Here is a 20,715-nt window from a genome sequence, read left to right on the forward strand (position 1 = left end):
TGTTTATATTATTAAGTATGTCCCCGGCGTTTTTTGTACGGCTCACAACGTACTAATGTTTTTGGTTCCTGTCATAATTCTTCTGTTTATTCCTTACAAGATTGGAGGATAAAGACTCTTATGTACAGCCAAGACTATAAACGAATATTGATTCTAATGGGGAGGTAGTGGGAAGTATTGATGTGTATTGGATCTCGTAACTGCATCCTATTAGATCAACTGAGGGACCTACCAATAAATATAAAAACGATTTGATACTGTTGACTGATTTTTATTTAATGTAATATTAATAACATTTTCAAAGATATCTTTATAAAATCCTCTAAAAAATAACTCTTCAAAATATCCAATAAGATCTTATCACGTTTGAAAACTTATCGTAATTCTATCTATATTTTCTCTAGAGGTAGTTGCATATTAACTTAGAACAGCGACTTAAATCAACAGAGAATTAAAACTTTGTGTTTTCATGTGAATTATTATTTTTCATTTATTTTTCTGAATAAAAATTAAAAGAAGGTAGTATTGCATAAATTTCATCTTAGCTATGTACTTAGTGTAAATAGTTACTTACCTGAATAGAATTAAAATAGACGTTTTCTATGGCTTGGGATGTCGATCAACAATGTCTACGACTCAAGAATCGCAACTTCCGTAACATAAGCACCTAACTAGAGCTAAAAAACCGACCGGACTGCTTCGAGGCCCGTCATTCAGTTGTAACAGCGATCTAGTGCCGACCGCTAGTCTACTAGACAACACAATATCTTGTGAGTAGAACACGTTTCGAACAACAGGATACCACTTATTGAGTGCTGTCCCTAAGGGTCAACGCATACTATTATTTAAATTTTCCTTTTTTGTTTTTAGAACATGTCGAAGAACGGTTTGGAGGAACCAAGCGGCAGTCAGCCGACGCCGAAGGAGACTACGCCGCTCATTACAAAGGTAAGTTTTAAAATTAATCATCCCTAGGGACTGCTTCTATAGCTAAATACTACTATTGCAATTGATTGATGATAATTGAAGCAAATATGCTTTCGGTGTGTTACCTACACATTTAACAGTAAGTGGATTCATTGAAAGACAAGATAAAAAAATACCAATTGTTCAATTCTAAATAGTAACATTACGCTGTAGGAAATTTTTATTTCATATTTCGTGGTTTTTTTAAATTTAACGTTCTTTAAAAGTATGTGTTTTAAAAAAATGTTACCTATTAACTTTTTTTTGTACACGTATTTATGCTTCAAGTTTCATTTATTTATTTAATTTTAAAACCGCGAGTTTTATTTAAAAAAATGAATGTATCAGTTTCTATATTATAGTGCAGAGTAGCCCTTAAAGGATACAATTCATACGGAGTCAATTGAAAGACCACAATGGTAATAATCTGCCAGATCAATTTGTTGGAAAATTATTGTTCACTTACAGCAAGCACGGTATAACAAGAAATGGACAAAATTAAATATTTTATAGTATTTCAATATAAATGAATTCTAATACATCACAAATAAAATAAAATAAAAGTTTCTACTAAACAAAGCAGTCTATAACTGTAAAGAAGCTACGTAAGAAACTGTCCAAAAATCAATCGTTCAGTGTCCACTTCTCACAAATAGCTATTTCAGCTTTAAAAAAGCGTTGGTAGTATATTGTACTGTATTGTAATAAAGTAATTTTACACAAAAAAAAGCCGTAAATTCCGTTATTTTATTGTTCTTTTTAAGTATAATGTTTAAGTGTAATGGCATGAACATTTTCAATGACTACCTGTGTTTATTTATACGTGTACTATCAATTAGAGACTAACTTTATTATAACATCGCACGATTGCAAAATCCTTAAACAAAATTTGTAATAAAATTAAAATCCTTAAGCACTTCGTAGACTATGTTTGGTTAAAAAAAAACTAGTCATAGTTACCAGACTGAATATTAAAGTGGGTACGGGGAGCTATTTTCAAAATGCAAGGAATGCTAAAATAATAAATAGTAATTTTCCTTGACAAGCTCTTTGACTTTGAAAACAAAAAATATGTAACTACGAGTATATGTACTATAATGTAGAATTAAATACTTAGATTAAAAAACAGTAACTCGTTTGGTTTCTCAGAAGAATGAGTCCTGTGGCAACTTCAAACCAGTTAGGCACTAATGAATTAAACATTCTTAAAATTTATACAACCAAACTTCTATTCGACAGTAGATAGGATTGAATCTATAAGTAACGCAAGCGTTTTCCGCACGCCACGTGGTCACAGATATTATATTACCTCCTTTAAAAAGTAAATAACAAATACAACATAATATGTCATGTTCGTACTCAAAAGTAATAGTGGACCCTAGAGGAAAACGCATTCAATATACACACTCGCAAACTAAATTTTAATCAGAATTTGTTTTGCGGAAAAGTGTCGAAGTAAATATTGTCCAAACCCCAGTAAAAACTTTAAAATTTCAAAACTTTTATTATTGATTTGATGATCTTGATAACCACTAAACGTTTGAAGTAAATTACGGGGTTCCAAGTTTGTGTTCGGCGGAATGTCAAAAAGCGTTTTAGTGATTTTTGGCATTACTAATGGGAGGTTATCAGCGTTGAGCGGTATTGACAACAAAGAGTCTTTTAAATGCTGATTGATTTTAATGGTGCACTCGTTATTTCATTTTCTGTAACTCCTAACAATCAAGCTTTATATATATTTACTACTCGAACAACTGGCTGTAATTAGAGAAATTGATAATTTTTTTGTAATTTATTATGTCTACAATGATATTTTAATGTCGTCTATTAATTAAATTATCCTAATGAAAAATAGTTCACCGCGCGCTATTCGTATGATGATGATGACTTTTGTTTGCACTTTCGTCATTCTTTACTTCGCATGTTATCGATATTTATGAGCACGGATTATTGAACGGGTCAAGTTCTAGAGGAGTAATCTAGAGAGCTATTAGACAAATATTAGACAAATAGCTCTAGCATAGCAATAGGTTGATAAAATTAGACTTACCACTCATCAATTTTAAATTTTATTTATTCAAACATCAAACGTAAGATTTTTCACCGAACGAATAACTTTTTCGATAGTCCGAAGACTCGAATGTTGAATGAACTTGTTTATATCCAAGCATACGTTGAAAACTGCCATAATTAAGGATTATTTGGATTTCTTCATCGATAGCTACCGCCATGACTATAGGTGATACTACTCGATGAAACTTTAGGTATAGACGACCACAAACTCCTTGAATAGTAAAAAGTATGTTTAATATTAAGTTACATATCCTGTCATTCCCTAGTTAGAAAAAACAGAATTCTTGAGAGAAAAGCTAAATGTTTTTTGAATGGATGTTCGTTTTATAATCCTCGCTTATTCCCGAAACGAAATTAGTCTGAAACGTGGTTTCAATGCTATATGCAGGTGTCCCGGAGAATCGATTTAAAAAAAACATGTGGTATATATAACAGTACCTATAACAAGTTTCCGAACACTTTTGCACCCTTAACTGTACAAATTCAGTAACAATGGAATTAATTTTAAAATTATTAGTATAACTCTTTCTCTATATGGATGATGTCATTTACGCTATGCTATGGACTCAGGTAACAACCACCTAACGACATGGAAAATGCAAACAGCATCAGAAAAACGTTTTATGCATAATAGGTATAATACACATAATAACTGAAACTTGACCAACAAACCATATCTCGTATTCGCTTCGCATAAAAAATCTGCTAAACGTAGAGTTATGTATGTGCAGCCCGGCGTCTGGTTTCTTTATTTTATTGCGAATTCGAAGGTTTGTGGGAAGTTTAGTTATAAAACGAATAAAATAGGTACCACTGCAGTAAAGGAGAGGTTATATTGTTTGCTCTGTTGCTATGATATGCATATGCGGTTCCAATGCTGAGCGATGGCCGGGGTCTGTGGACACTACAACTCAGATCAGTCGTGGTGGAAGTTGAAGTCTTCATTTGCTTTGGAACAATGTATGGAACGAATGATTACGTCACAGTTAAAAAATTATGATAAAGACACTTAAAAATTTGATATAATAAACTACTAAATAACTTTAAGCTAAAAAAAATTCTTAACATTGCTAACGTCCCATTTGTTTGCTTCCGGCCACCATCCACGTCGAGCCCGTCGCTTGCGACGAACGGCTCGACGTGTAAATTAACCACTGAGTTTCTCGCCGGGTTTTCTCAGCGGATCTTTGCGTTTCCGATCCGGTGGTAGATTTTGCGAAGCACTGCCCTTGCCAGTGTTACCAACACCCCGGTTTGAGTCCCGTGAGCTCACCTATTAGCTCGGAGAATCTAGAATAACCCCTTGAGGTTACTAGAATGGGTGGGAAAAAATGTTTTCTATTTAAGGAAAAAAAAACCACTAGTATTTACGTTGCGAGAAATTTAGATTTAATAAAAAAAAATTTAGATATCCAATACGGTAAAAATCAATATAATCAAATAAAAATAACCTATAAAATTAAATTATACAAAACCTGTCTTAAAATGGATGTCGGAGCGGAAATTTTCCACGATTAACTAAACGTAACTAAATCTTGGATTTTAGTTGAATGTGGAACAATCAAGTTCGGTTCAATGTTAACCACAAACTCCAAGGGCCCGTGCTTATAAATTTCTCCGAAGCTCGTGTTTGTGTGTAAAATATGTTTAATTTAGGTTTATCTAATTTTTTACCTTTAAAAGAAATGAGGTATAGATATAATATGAATAATCTTTGCTTTTACTTTAGTACTATTTACAAACATTGCTGTGGTATGTATATATTCAGAACATCTAGCAGTAGATTCCAAACAGGTTTCAGAAAAAATATTTACCTTATTAATATAATATATTAATATTAGAAACTCAATTTGTATTTAAATGTTTTTACTCAGACAGACCTTCACTGGTGCTAATCAAATATTTATGACGTTACCAAATATTCGGAATACAGTTTCACCAATAAGCAGAATTATGTAGGAATTTAAGAATTACTCTTTGTTAAAGATATACATACATATATGCATCGCAATGATTTATAAAATATTGTAAATGGGTGCATTTTTAAGCGGTGTCGCCATTGCTATTTTGTGACTACTAATGTGTCGTTCTTTTTAATATTATAAGTTATGCAATTTTTTGAAATACGGGACAATGGTTCCGGAAAAACGTTACATAACTACGTTAAAATAATTATAAGATACTTGTGCATGAGACTAAAAAGCTAGTTAAAATTAACGTTGTATGTAAAAAAAAACCTTTTCGTTTCTCTATAGGTTTATCTCGTTGCACAATTTTACTAATAATATTTTTTTACTACTCCAGTATAAACCATACTATTTATTTGTCCAAATGACTCATTTAAAAACACCGCTTCATACATCAAATTCTTTTGCTGTGAAATTTAGTTTTTATTGCGTATTTAAATTGAAAAAGTCCTATTTAAATTGATATGTAATTAATTTTGATATTAGAATACTATTAGCACAAATACACTATTATATCTAATGTGGTTGTGATCAACTAATACTTTAGGAGGAGGAAAATTAAGAAATTATATAAGAAAATAATACAAAAAATAAATCTAAATTATCCCAAAGAATTGTATGAAAAAGATGGGTACACTGCGCGATGCTTATTAATTTTTTTGTCTCACTTCCGCAGTCGGTATTTTAGTAAGTGGCCATAGTTGTTAGCCGTGAACTTAGGAATGGCCCTGCGGTCGATGCTTTGGTATGTTACCATACTATTTAACAATATATACAACTAAGTAGAAAAATTAATTTAGACCATATTTAGTTTGAAATTCGATTGATACAAAAACCATTAATTACATTGTTTACTCTTATGTCTTGTCTACTATTTGTTGGGCCTCCTAAATACAATAAAACTGCCTACACATAATTCTCTAAAATCGATAGAAAAATACGTTTCGGGGTGAAAGAAGCATCGATGTTTGCTTTATTTATTTATTATCGTCTTAGTTAGTAAAGATCACGTGATCAACAATAGTTTCTATATTCATTAAAAGCCTATTTTATTATTAAATATAATTTATTATGTTAACCAGGGTGGCGAAAATGGCAACGGTGGTGGTAAGAACGGCGGACTCAGCGTTGGGCAGACGAGTATGTTGATCGCCGGAGAGATGGCAGGCAGCGGAGTCTTGGCTCTCCCTAGAGCCCTTGTCAGGACTGGTAATTTAGCACATCATTTTATACGTTATCTGTTGAATAGAAAATACTTTTTTTTTTCATTCAGAGACCATGAATGACTGACTTACTGAAGATTTAGCCATACCCATTCGGGCACCACGTACTTCTGTTCTATGCATCATCGTTCAGAGATATAGAAACTAACCAGACCGGCGCGATCATACAATATGCGAGTAAAAAAGTCAATAACGAATAGATATTGTATTTATTGGTATAATCTTGTATCACCTATTGCTATTTTCTGTACAAACTTGTGATTCATTAACAGCATTGCGAAATAGCTAACAATGCTTTTGCGAATATTCAAGAAAGCTCTCTTTACATCTCATCTATTTACATTGCATTTGATAACAGGGCTTTCTATTGACTGCATTTGTAACCGCTTAGAACTTTCAATGTTTTCAGAAAAAATTCCCACATCTTAAGACCATTTGTCAAGAGGTCGTCTTTTACAGATTTTAAATCGGGAAAATATATATACATAGTTACTATAATAGTAATATAGTATAATAATATAGTTGCTATCAGTATTATAAATCTTGGATATGAGTTCGTGCTCTCAGTAATGTCAGGCGCCTGACAATTATAAGCGATGATGTTGATTGAAACAAAATATAAAAGACATCTACAAAACAGTGTAACTGTTGGCAATGGTTTGTAATTGCTTGCAGCTCGTTGTTAGTTGGTCTAGGCTCGTCTGTAGACGTAAGTTGCTACCCACCAAAATGTATTGTTATTTGAAAATGAGCAGACATCATATATCGGTGTACTGGTTGAATAGTGGTCTCTCGTATTGCATCACAAGCTCCATAGCAATAGTTGGTTGTGATAATATGCAGATAAACTATCTTATTGAATACTGCTTGATTTTGAATCACACAACTCTACTTATTTGTATCGGAAACACTTAGATTACTAAGGTTACAGAGGAAGGTTACAGAGACGAATATCTTACCAATACATATGTTCACCATGCGGGTGCCGGATCCATCGTGTTACAGAGAGACTACTAATATTTTAATTCTAACGAACAAAAATTAATTTACTGAACTGTTTGTTGATATCTTTGTCCTACCATGAAGACGTTTCGGCTGTAAGCCACTCATCTCCTCTTTTACTATGAAAATAAATCCTACTGATCACAGTTTTCACAGTCTTCTCTATGAACTTCTTTTGTTTTCATTAAATTTACAATTAGGATCTTTCAAACCATCGATGCAGTGTATAAAATACGGAAAATTACAGAACGATTTAAACAAATGTGAGCATAAAACATAATGACATTTTCTTTAATGAGGACATATTACAAACAAAATAGCATTCTTTGAAATAACAATTATAGTATTAACTGCTATTATATGAACCTAAAAACCAAATTAAATATAAAAATTTTGACCACGAAGGGTTTCTTGGTCACAGCGTCACGTATTACTAAGACTTCTTTGTTCCGGAGAACGACATTATCAGTTCTAACTTTACTAAAACAAGTAAATTCACAAGTACTTTTTAAATAATATTTAAGCGCCACAGCAAATTGTAATATTCGAAACGCTATAAACTGTTAATTATTGAAAATATAGCTGAGATAGAATCATAAACACGTATTTAAAACAACAAAAACTACATCACATATCGGCTTACGTATTGGACAAGCATTTAATAAGTTCAGAGATTAGAGGACACGTCCTTGCGGATCCATCAGATCCAATAATCCTTGCATTAGACGCCTTCAGCTCTAACACTAGGAGCAGGCTTAGGGACCCCGGTAACCGTACTCGTCGAACTCGGCCAGGGGTTCGACGTGCAACCCCTGGCCGAGCGGGCTGATGCAAACCATGCATCAGCTCGCTGAATTTCTCGTCGGATCTTCTCAGCGGGTTGCGATTCCGATACGGTAGTAGATTCATCCGCGAAGCAGCTGCTCTCGAGTTGTTAGATCACCTTCGGAGGCGCTCGGGCAGCTGTTAGCAAATCCCACCCCTCTTGATTGAGCCTTTGCTCGCCCATATGTCCTGGTGAAACTGGAAAGGCCTCTGGGCCACCAGTAATCATTTAATCATAAAAAAGATTAGAGGAATACTGATACGATACTATACTGATACTATTCAGACGTTATTCAGGGGATATGCTAAAATTTTCCGAAAGTACTAGGGCAATATGAAATTAAATGAAATATTCTTAGTAAATACAAAAATTTCCAAGAATAAAACGACAAAAACTATCGATCTTGTTCAATCGTGTATTTGCTACACCAAATACCAACAACACATGCCAGAAACCTGTTATAATCTAATACATATTATATAAAGCTAAGTATAATTAATTTAACCGTTTTAAAATGTATTCAACATTAAGTTTCAAAATACATAACTTGTTTATGTACTTATGTGTCGAGTGATTGAAATTAAAATATAGCATCGATAGAAAAAATATGTTTATTTAGACAAAACGATTTTTACGTTCAGGATAATAGTAGATAAACAATACCCAATTCCGTGTCAGTTTCTCTTTGTTATGTTATTTACATGTGTACATTTTGTATTACTTGCTATTAAATAATAATATAATATAACACGCCCTTATGAAAGTGAATATAAAAATACGTTACATATTGAAGAATTTGGTGCTTGGATTAATTTAATGCTATTATCTAATGTAAACCATTTGGTAAATGTGGGCTTAATTGGCTATTAACATAAAATCTATTCTTCTGATAGTCAAAAAACGTTTTTTTTTGTCAATGTGAAGTCAAAGCTAGACATAGTAAGATTCATAATCATACTATTTGTAAATATGGCATGATGTTCTTTCAATATTTTCGTATCACTAAGGTTGTAGACTGATAGACCATTATTGAAGGTCGCTGGAATATGATTGAAACCCGTCAGTCGTCTTAGTTGCCCGACAATTCCCGTCTGGATTTTATAAAAGGGGTGGATTTCATTTTGTCCACTTTACACGAAATTATCCGCTGGTATGTATTGATCAGAAATCGTCGTTATTAAATTCTGATGGATCTGTTTGGCAGTGATAATATAAATGCCATTAATATAATTAAAGCATTGTTTAGCATTGACCGTAGAACCGCAATTATAAAGTTGAATGTGTGTAATAATTGAAACTTGGTATACCTATTTGTATATGTAGTACGATAATACGGTGGCTATATTAAGGCTATATCTCTTAGGGAGATTCTTATTTATACGCTAAAAAAATATAATAGATATAGTTATCGCACATAGTCAAAAACATAGTTAGGTTAACCCTTAATATATATGTATTAGTGACAATATATATGTATTTCTTTTAACCTTCTAGATTTATAATATTGTATTCGATTATAATATTTCCAATGTTTCCGGTTGAACTGTAGGTGACGGTACGTGTGTTAATTTGGGTAACTTGTCAAACAACTCCGTGTGGTAATGAGCTCGGCGAACCATCAACTAAATGGTTCTTTCCACATTTTTCAATATCACCACATTAAAATAGTATTGTTATAAAATCAGAGTAATTAAAATCTTATTAATAAATGTTTCTACCTATTTGCTTGTAGCCTAAAGGGTTAATTCTAGCTACGCGCGGACGGGAAGGTGAACTCACGGGCTCAGCCTGAGAGAATTTGCAAACACTGGGCCTAGCAAGAGCAGTACTTCGCAGAATCTACTACCGTATCGGAATTGCGACCCACTGAGAAGATCCGTTGAGAAACTGAGTAGGCTGTGTCTATGGGTCATTTCCCTCGTCGGCCTCTTCGTCGTGATCTATGACTTCGACGAGGACGGTGACAATGCTAGAAGAACCTAAAAGAAGCGAGAGTGGATCTGCGGATCCGACAAATCATGTTTTCGCAACGACGGATTTGCGTTGCCCCGTCGTCTGGGTCAGATATGAATACTAAGAAGTCAACGGGCATAGTCCATTTCTTTTTAAATTTGATTGAATACCTTTTTTTTTTCTACCTATTCATTGGTTTTGGCTTTTCCATCTACGCGCGGACGGCTTAAATCTTAAAAGGAATACTCAATAATGGAAATAAATTTTAACGGTAACTTAGTTTATACGATTGTAAAAATCATTCCGCATTTGTTTTGTTTTCTGTCATCATTTTAAACGGTAAAAAACTGCTGATGAAAATAGCCAATCATTTTGGGTCTTTTTCACAATCCAATATCGTCGTGTATTTTCTTTTGTATTTTTTATTTATTTATTGTTTAGATGGGTGAACGAGCTCACAGCCCACCTGGTGTGAAGTGTTTACTGGAGCCCATAGACATCTACGACGTAAATGCGCCACCCACCTTGAGATATAAGTTCTAAGATCTCAAGTAAAATTACGACGGCTGCCCCACTCTTCTAGCCGAAACGCATTACTGCTTCACGGCAGAAATAAGCAGGGTGGTGGTACCTATCCGCGCGGACTCACAAGAGGTCCTACCACCAGTAACAGTATCATGATTTGTATCATGATTTTGTAATAAGAGTTGTATTTACAATCGGTTTTTTTCTTGCCTACGCGTGATCTAAACGGATACAAAGTTACAATTAAACTAATTCCGAGATTTTAAGCTACAATAATTTTTAACTAAGGGAAATTGAGAAAAAAAATTGGTCAGTCAACTGTATCCGGTACATCCATACAGTTTACTGATCAAATTACAATAGAACATAAATTGGTCTACTTTTCTTGGAAAAAAGGTACGGCCAGACCTTGTATACAAAAGAAAGTGCTCACACTAATTCCTCTATTGTACATTTGGTTCGTCTAAGACTATTTAGCTACACGGCTGCGATGTTCTGGAAATCAACTTAGCCAAATACGCTCGTTGGGAAAACTAAAGAAGACATCAACGACTACTAGTTGCTTCATATCTTAAAAATTAATAGCATTTTAATTACCAATATTCTTTATCGAACGTGTTTGCCAATCGAGTGGTCCCCGCGTCTATGAGGAGACATAACCACGTTAGTTAAACATTATTTATGAAACAAGTTCCTATTCTCTGTGAGTGAATAAAATATACTTACATTAGAATATTCAATATTTTTAACACATTCGCAAATTCTTATCAGCCAACTTGTCGGTATAAATCACGGCTATTAGGTTCGAATGACGCTCCAGCTGAGTTAAAAGTCCGCGACCACCATTCATATTCTCTAATCCCCTAGGTTTGTTCTAAAAAGCTACTTCTTCCTTTGTTGGTGACAATAAGCGAGCTTATACTAAAAGAATCTCATTGCTTGTTACGTAAGCGTTCGATCTCTCTGGGGTCAGAGTCCGATCCGTGTTCGGTGACCGTTGATAACTATTATTCCTCCATTGGTCTCTTTGTACTACTTGCTATCATTCAAGAACAGACACAAATTGCTGAATATTTTATAGCATCTCAACCGCTCTAGTGTATTGAATTAATTAACATCACGATTCTCTCTTTCCGTCAATAACATAAACTTAAGTAACATTTAAATTTTCCAGTTCCATCTACTCTGCCCACATTGAAGTGCGTGGGCTGCGATGTAGAATATAATTATTATACCTAATGAGAATTGGTACAACCTAATTTTTGGTCACAAGAACATCATCACTCGTTATGAATTTTTAAAGTAGAGAATTATTTGTTTTTATGGTTATATTGTTTCTTGCCTCGTGTTAATTGGAAAGGTTTTAATAAAATTAAGGGCGTTTGTCAATCACACAATCATCTCGTGAAATATTTATAATTTCTTATAAGATATGTACCTACATCTTTACGACATCTCAAAATTTCATATTTATTTAATTGTTAAGTAAATTTGTTCCTATGTGCAATATAAAATTATATTGCGTCATGGTATTATACATTATCTTTAGCCATTTTTGATATTTTAAATTATAGCATTTCAAAGAACTTGTTGTCCTTGATTTGTTGTTCGCTGTCAGAAAGAAAACCAACTAACATTTTTAGAATGTGCCGCAAGGAGTATTGTGTACCCGCACACGTGGGTACCCATCTTATCTATCTCTACCGCAAAGAATTCATGCGCTCCTATTTATGACGTCCGAGGACAGCTGTTATTTCCAGTTAATATTGATTTCGACGACTTGTCTCAACTTTTATTCTGACTTTTACGTTGTGTTATCGGATATGGTAACCAATTAACAACAGATTGAGCATAATTGAGCTTATGTTAAAATGCATGCGTGTTTAGTATAAATGAAATGAATGAAGAGTTTTCATATACATCTGCCAACATAACTTGTGTTTGGAATAATCAAGATTCATCAGTAAGCAGCCTTGGCACGGAGAGTGGGCAACGTAGTTTCGTTATCGCCACGGCTGACCACGGAACTAGTTTTTCAACTTTTTTTGCTTCGTCCGACTCAAATATCCGTCTACAGTTAAATTTTGGTGTTCATTTTTGTAGCTATTAAATGACAAACCGTTGTGTATCTTCATATCCTTATAACAGTTTATTGATTTTAATGAACTCTTGATATCGGTATACTTTAGTATTAAAGTATCAGAAATTTCGTAACAGGCGTTTTAGTAACGATGAATTAAATATTAAAACTTACGGATAAGGTGTGTATAATTCAATACAAAACCGGGCAAGTGCAAGTGGGATCCACGAAGGGTTCCGTAGTCTTCCTGAGTGTCATATTATTTAAAATTAATAAGAGAGAGATAATTTCAAACGTATTGCAAAAAAAAAAAACTAAAAAAATAATTAAACGTATTTCCTAAGTTCCTTAACTGACCTCTTTTTATTCTATATCGTACTAGAAATGTCGTACGGGACATTTGAAGCACTAATCTCAACAACTATTGATATCAAAAAAAATAATCTTTCTAAGAAATATCTAGTCGAGAGAAACTCAAACGCACTCAATTATTGTAATCCCTCAGCTAGATGTAGTAATAGACCCATAGCTAAACTTTCAATAACCTCTGAGACTGTTCCCGAAGTCGCAATCCTAGTAATGTACTATTTCAATCTAAACGGAATACGGCGTTCTTTATTTTATTGCGCAGATGGATGAACGACATAGACCGCACAGCGTGAATTCCGCCACCTAACTTGAGAAATGAGGTCTAAAACTTAATTTTGTAGTACACCTAGTCCAGCCATAAGTTCTGTTAAAAATCAGAATGCATTTTTAAAAAACTGAAATATTTTTAAAATTTATACCTACATATTTATTAAAGTATCAGCAATAAAAAAAAACTATTCAAAATGGCCACCTTTGGCTTTTATACGGGCCTTTAATCTGTTTGGCCACGAATTTCACCACTGCTTGCTCCAAAGATTTTTTTAAGAGATTCAATGTTGCCTTGTCGTTTAGAGCAGGCCTTTAAAATTGACCATAATTTTAAGTCTAAAGGGTTGAGGTCTGGACTAGATTAGGGTCAGTCTTCAGCTCTTATAAAGTCCGGTTTGGGTAGTTCGTGTCTTGTGATCAAGTCAGAGTCCTGATGGAAAGACCGCGGTATATTTAAAAAAAGTGTATTACTGAAAGGTTTCACAACATGATCCAAGCCTGTATCTTGATACAGTTTGGCTGAAGTTTTCACTTCTTTTTCACAAAAATGTAGTTTGTGACTCCTTGATAAGACACGCCTCACCAAACCATCAGTGACGCGGGATGATGCCCACGTTGTACCTTTCCGACCACTTGAGCAGCTTCTTTAGAACTGTGACCGTACATTTTATCATTTTGCTTATTGTAGTGCTCTTCAATCGTGAATATTTTTTCACTGGTAAAGAGGATATTTCTGTGTCTTTCACCTGCGTATCGCGACAGAAGGCGTTCTGATCTACTCTCTTTAATTGTAAAGATTAATTGCGGACATGTCCTGTATATTGACGACAAGCACCGAGCTTCAGGTCTTGTTTTATTATACGCGACAGAGTCCTAACGGGAATCTTCATTTCTCGCGGTAAGATTATTTTATTCATAATGTGATTTCGACGAATGGTGGCTTTAACAGCATTAACAGCTTTTGTAGTTCTAACAGCACGCGGCCGCCCGATCTTTTCTGGTCTTCGACAGACGAAGTGTTGTTGTATCTGTTGATAGTACGATATACGGCTAACATCAAGCTTTTGAAGCGTCTGGAGTATAACCGACGGCTCCATACCCGCTTTGTGCAAGGCGATCACTGCAATTCTATTTTCTTTAACACCCCATTCCATATTTTAATTTGATAATGAACAGGAAAAAATATGTGAAATGGCGCAAAATCGAAAGAAGTTTTTATAAATTTAAAATTCCAAATTCAAAATGATTAAAAAGTTGAAAAAAAAGAAAAGTTTTTATGTAACAGTATTTATGGCCAGACTAGTTATACTTCTACCACTTGTCAAATCAGACCGCCAATTTCATATGCAATTTTATATACATATGGTGAAACCTAGCAGAGTTGTTGGTTGCCGACTACAATATGCTGGTATACTATTTAGAGAATGTTGCTGCCCATTCTTCGGTTCCATCGGCCCATCATTCGGTAGTCTTCGGCCATGATTTAGTCATACTTACAAGTATATATTTATAATTCCAATATTTAATCGTCGTGGCCTAAAAGATAAGACGTCCGGTGCGTTCATACCAAGCGATGCAACTGGGCCGGTGTTCGAATCTCGCCGGCAGTATTGTTAAAACTGAGACCTAAGAACTCATATTCAAGATCGGTGGCGGCATTTAGGTTGTAGATGTCTATTGGCTCCGTTAATCGCTTGAAACCAAGCGGACCGTGAGATCGTCCACCCATTAAAGCAATAAAATAATTATAACTTTAACATCATTTAAATTATTCATATCGTTGATATAAGATGGCGCTGCAAGCAGCAGAATACATATTTCAGAGTGACCGTTAACATTTACTTCTAGGATGGATCGGTGTTCCCATCATCATTCTGATGTGCTTGGTGGCGGCCTTCAGTGGCAAGCGACTCGGTGACTGCTGGACCATTCTGGAGGAACGCAATCCTCAACTGAGGAGCAGGAAGAGGAACCCATACGCTATTATTGCTGATCAAACTCTCGGCAAGACCTGGAGGTATTGCGTTTTAATTTACATCCATTGCTTGAAACTCGTTTAAAGTTTAAGTAAACATTAAAGTTTCAAGTAATACTCGTAATGCTGCTAAATATTATTTTATTTCGATACAAATTATAATTAATGAATAAAATAATCAAAATTCTATGAATTCATCTTCTTCCGGGACGGTATAGTATATGTACATAATATGTACATTCAGATGCACTAAATTTGATTTCCTTCATAAGCGGCAAACGAAATATTTGAGCAGCCAGTTATAGCAGCCAATCGACGGCCATTTGTGATCCTTTTGTCGAGCGATATTATTCTATATCTGTCTTAAAGATGTTCGTACATACCCAAACCAGTTTTTTTAACTAGAAGATATTGTACAAGCATGCTGTGTGTTACATAAGTACGTACGTGAAAGAGACGGGTATAAATTTAAAGGCACACTGCATGTTCCACCAGAATTCGATTAATAATTTAACCCACAGACACAGCCCACTGAGTAACTCAACGAACTTTCTCAGTACATTGCGATTCCGATTAGGGGGTAGATTCAACGAAGCACTGCTCTTGCTAGGGCTTGTATTGACAAATTCTCTCCGGTTGAGCTCATGAGCTCACCTTTCCATCCGCACGTAGCCAGAATAGCCTCTTAGGCTACCATCGAATAGTTAGGAAAAAAACAAAAAAAAGATAGATATATATATTATTGAAGAAAATAAGAGTTTATACATCATATAATAAAAAATATATATACGAAAATAATCCTAACCCAATGGTACACCGTCTTTACCACCATCACTTTTATTCAGTACAAATGCCCCAAACAAATTTCAGCGTGGTCGTGTCCATGGCGATCATTGTAACCCTCTTTGGAGCTTCGGTCGTGTATCTGCTGATGGCAGCTCAGATCGTCGAGCAACTCCTACTCACTCTGATCCCAACCTTGACCATCTGCACTTGGTACCTGATCGTGGTCGGAGTCATGACTCCTCTTATCTTCTTTAACAGCCCTAAGGATCTGACGTGAGTTATTAAATCTTTTATTATTAGTAGGATCTACATTCTTTTTAACAAGTTGCACCATTACTGCGTATATATTAATTACATTATTGAAAACAGCTCAGACTTTTTTATCAACTTTCTTATTTTAATTCCAACATTATTTTGAATTGTTATATGTTAATGTGAAACTTCTTACCTCGTCCTTGCAGCTTCACTGGCGTAATCGCCTTCGGATCCACGGTGATTGCCTGCATCTTGTACTTTATCGAGATGATGAACGAAATCCGTCCTTTCGTGTTTCGTTGGGGTGTCCACGGCTTTACGGATTTCTTCCTTGCTTTCGGCACCATCATGTTTGCGTTTGGGGGTGCCTCAACCTTTCCAACCATCCAGAACGACATGACCGACAAATCTCAGTTTGGGAAAAGCATTCAGTACAGTTTTGGGGGTGAGTCTCTGAAATAAATTTCGTAATGAATTTAACAAATCTACATCAGTTTTAGTTGACTTTGTACGCTTCTGAAATAAATTAAGTTTTTAGAATCATAATAGTAAATCAATATTCTGTACGGATTATGTACATTAATAGTAGCATCAAGTCTGACATTATCATTCATATTCAAATGTGATCGTTTTAAAATTATTGAAATAGTTTCAACCTTGAATTTTGTTTTAAAATATGTATTCTTATAAAATTATCAACATAGACATATGTGGTGCGGAGCGTCGCACAGTTAGAATAAAAAAAATGTAAACTTATAAATGTAACAAAACGCCTTTTGTTACGCAGTAACAATTGTATGTACATAAGAAAGATGTACACGTAATGCTAGGTTAGAGGTCACCTTACATGATAATAGCTCTGCGGATATTAACCACAACATTAGGGAACAGGATTTTGAATTACTACCGCGAGACTTCCCATCCCCTTCATCTTGCTAAGTATTTGTGTGTGGTGGTTTGGAAGCAGGAAAGCCGCTACTACTTGATTTCATACCTCAAGGAAGGCCGCGTGCATGTTTGCCCAATGAAAGTGATAAAAATGTCTCAAATGCTTTATCGCACCTGCTCTAGCCATCCTGTTGCTGTACCTACCCATCGCGATCGGAGGCTATGCTGTGTACGGCGAGTCAGTTGGGTCTAACGTGGCCTTATCTCTGTCTGCTACCCCGTTGACCCTGGTCGGAAACATCTTTATGGCCATTCACCTCGTCTTCGCTTTTATCATCTTGATTAACCCGGTCTGCCAGGAAATGGAAGAGATTTACAACATTGAGAGAGGTATGAATACTACAGATGAATATTTATATTGTGTTACGTGAATTATTTATTGTTTAATTGCAATGGAAAGGATGTTGTTGGAAACTATTCGTTACAAAAGAACGTACCACATGAACACTCGAATGAATTATCTTTATAGATGTAGTGAGAAATTATTTTCCTTCGGAAAAACTCGGACCTTTATCGGAATACGATGACACCCGAACTGAATGATCATCAATGAATGATCGTATTAAATGAGTGACATTTTCATATCCATTAATATGGAACTTTAGTGTTTAGTGTCAAATCTCAAAATGAATAATGTCATTGTACTGAAGATATTTGAGAGAGAATAATAAATACGAACTTTTCTGAAAAACTACGAAGGAAAATCTTTTTTCACTATATCTATATTTAGAAATAAAAGGATAAAAGATTATTAATAAGATAGTTGATCCAACTAGAAGCGGGTGCTTCCCAATTCACTAAAATCCTGTTTTGAGTAATGCTTTCAAGTAATTTATGCTCGATACTGCAACAATATAGAAGTTTAAATTAACGATAATTCACATAAATTATGCGGTCACTGATCAATTAAACCTCGTGCACTCATTAAGATTCCGTGGGCTGGCGTGTCCTCATCCGCCTCTCCATCATGGGCGCCATTTTGTTCATCGGCGAGAGTATTCCTCGTTTCTACACGATCCTCGCGCTGGTCGGAGGCACAACAGTGGCTCTGCTCACCTACATCCTGCCTTCGTTCTGCTACCTGAGCCTCATTAACCAGACGCCTAGAGAGGGGCAGACTCCAATGTATGTTTTTTTTAATACATTGATTTTGCTAATAATAATATACACAGTCGCCTTTCTAATATATTTTAATCTTAGTCCTTATAAAAAGCATTTTAATTTTTGGTGATTTGTTGTTCTGTACTGGTTTCACAAATTAAGGTCGACTTAATGTTTAATTTTTTAAATTTATTTATTAAATATGACTATGTTAGAACCATTTTGGTAAGAGCACTGGCCATCAATCAAGGTTTTGATTTATGAAATCAGCACGACTGAAATGCAAGAGATCTAGCAAAATTTATCACTACACTTACATACCCACTCAAATTAAATATCATAAAAGTATCTATTATTTCTTTACAAATTTATTTAAAATTGATGATTTATAATGCATTAAATAAAAATTAACGTGATTGCTAATAAATAGGCATAGACGATTCATGGAACTCAAACCTGGTGCCAAATGGGTAGTGAGGCCCATAGATATAATAACGTGTATGCTTCCATCCGCCTTTTCATATGAGATTTAAATCTCATGTGTATAGTATATAGTATAGTATATAGTATACATAGTACAGCTGCCCCAAACCTCAAACCGCACGAACGCATTACTATTTCGCGGCAGAAATAGGCAGGATGGTGGTTTCTACCTATACGGACACACAAGACGTCTTATCATTAGTAATTTCTAAAGTTAGCTTTTAATATTAATTTTACCCAGTGCTATTGAAATAATTTCTATGATCTATCACTTTAAAATCTTCTATAATGAACCCATGCCAATCTTGAGGGGGACGGCGGGATGGATGTAATGCTCTGCGTTACCTGTCCCGCCGTCTTAATGACCTCGACTGGGCTTCGGCCCGATCCGAGGTAGGGCGCCGGCTGCGAGCGGCAGAAGTTTTTGGTGAGGTTTAAATCCCCCGGATCCGGTGATTTTCTCCTGTACAAATGCCAATTTTGAATATCGGTGTGATTATTTCACTTCAGTTGAATTTCAATACCAGTCAGGGTGAATATTATTTTCATGACGACCTTTAATGTAGGTATTATATTTTCCAGAGAGACTCCTGGCTGGGTGAAATTGCTTTGCTACGAGGTTATTGCCCTCGGGGTGCTCGGCGCCGTGGCCGCAACCTACAGCGGACTAAGCGCCGTGTTCAGCAGCGCCGTCACCACGCCCTGCTACCTACGATAGGTGAATAAATGTACGGTCCGTCTCCACCAACACTGTGTCAAAGCCGCACTCCCTCTCTCACCGACATGGGATATAATATCACACGGCTTGTACATCTCATAGTATGTTCCTAATAAGAGGCCGTCAGCGCAGAAGTGACTTAAGCTTACCATAGTTCGCATGGAGATAACGAGGTTTGAATTTACTGTCACTCTGTTTTGTAGGCAAAAACAATACGAGCAAAAATAATATTTATAAATCCATCTGTTATGTATATGTGAAACTATAGGGTAGGCCGGTTTTGCATCTAAACTTATTTATGTTTTAAATAAATTGCAGTATAGTATAAGCACGAATATGAATATTGCGGGCTAGGCCACGACGGCCTCGTATGCACCTTTGTTTTAAACTATTGTAAATTTATTCATTTATTCGAATTCCAAATTGCGCGCCTTTTACTTCGAACTTGAGTTTTATTAACGGTATATGTTGTTTACTGGGCATACATTTTCATAATATTATTGTTATTGAAACGAACATTTACTATGTCACATCGAGAGGACGGACCAGAACATTTAAGCACTCGTGCAGGTATAATACAAGCTTTCAAAGTATGTACTTGATGTTTGTTATTTTTTATATAATAATATAGCAAGGATAATAATGCAGCTTGAAATGATCAATATTGGCCTGTGGTCCTGCTTTGTCTAGATGTAAGTTTTTTATTACTCTGTATTGATTTTACTTCTATATAATTTTAATTTTAAGAGAACTATCTGATGTTCGATGACCTCATACAATATTCCAATAAAATATTTTAGTTGATAATTAACTATCACTAATATAATAGTGCGTTTTTAAATATGAAGTTTTGAAGATGTTTTTTTTAATAGTTTTTTTTTAAGTTACGACTGTTTTCTGTTTTGTTAAAATATATTTTTTCTTATTGTGTTAATTTTAAAATGTAGGCGCCACGAAGAAATTATTTTGTGGTACTTATTTCTAACAAATGATCGAACCACAACATTTCGCATTAACATCAAGCTTCTAGACTAGTTTTTGTGTAGTATCTTAGTAATTTTCTCGTGTGAAACATTATGACGTTTTTTTTGAGAAATAAAATTATGTGTTTGAAAGTGTTACTTTTTTTAAATGTATCGCATATCTTTCCGATTATCATGAACCTGTTTTTTGACGATAAAAATAAAATACAAGA

The 20,715-nt window shown here is 34.9% G+C and overlaps 1 protein-coding gene across 1 annotated transcript; it reads left to right on the plus strand.

Annotated features, from left to right (window-relative positions):
* Positions 1–524: 524 nt before the first annotated feature.
* On the plus strand, positions 525–20,635 carry os (protein). Its single transcript, XM_028170992.2, has 9 exons — positions 525–770; positions 871–948; positions 6,089–6,215; positions 15,103–15,271; positions 16,100–16,288; positions 16,477–16,715; positions 17,342–17,548; positions 18,148–18,343; positions 19,385–20,635. Exons 2-9 carry the CDS (start codon positions 874–876, stop codon positions 19,518–19,520), a joined length of 1,338 nt encoding a protein of 445 aa, XP_028026793.2. The 5' UTR covers positions 525–770; positions 871–873; the 3' UTR covers positions 19,521–20,635.
* Positions 20,636–20,715: the final 80 nt, after the last annotated feature.

The sequence above is a fragment of the Bombyx mandarina genome, chromosome 01 (assembly GCF_030267445.1).
Source record: "Bombyx mandarina strain Sakado chromosome 01, ASM3026744v2".
Taxonomy (NCBI): domain Eukaryota; kingdom Metazoa; phylum Arthropoda; class Insecta; order Lepidoptera; family Bombycidae; genus Bombyx; species Bombyx mandarina.

Bases quoted from the DNA above. Each gene is read 5' to 3' on its own strand.
- os (XM_028170992.2), top strand. From the start codon at position 874: ATGTCGAAGAACGGTTTGGAGGAACCAAGCGGCAGTCAGCCGACGCCG. The intron at 949-6,088 runs GTAAGTTTTAAA...TATGTTAACCAG, and splicing joins CTACGCCGCTCATTACAAAG to GGTGGCGAAAATGGCAACGG. The intron at 15,272-16,099 runs GTATTGCGTTTT...AACAAATTTCAG, and splicing joins ACTCTCGGCAAGACCTGGAG to CGTGGTCGTGTCCATGGCGA.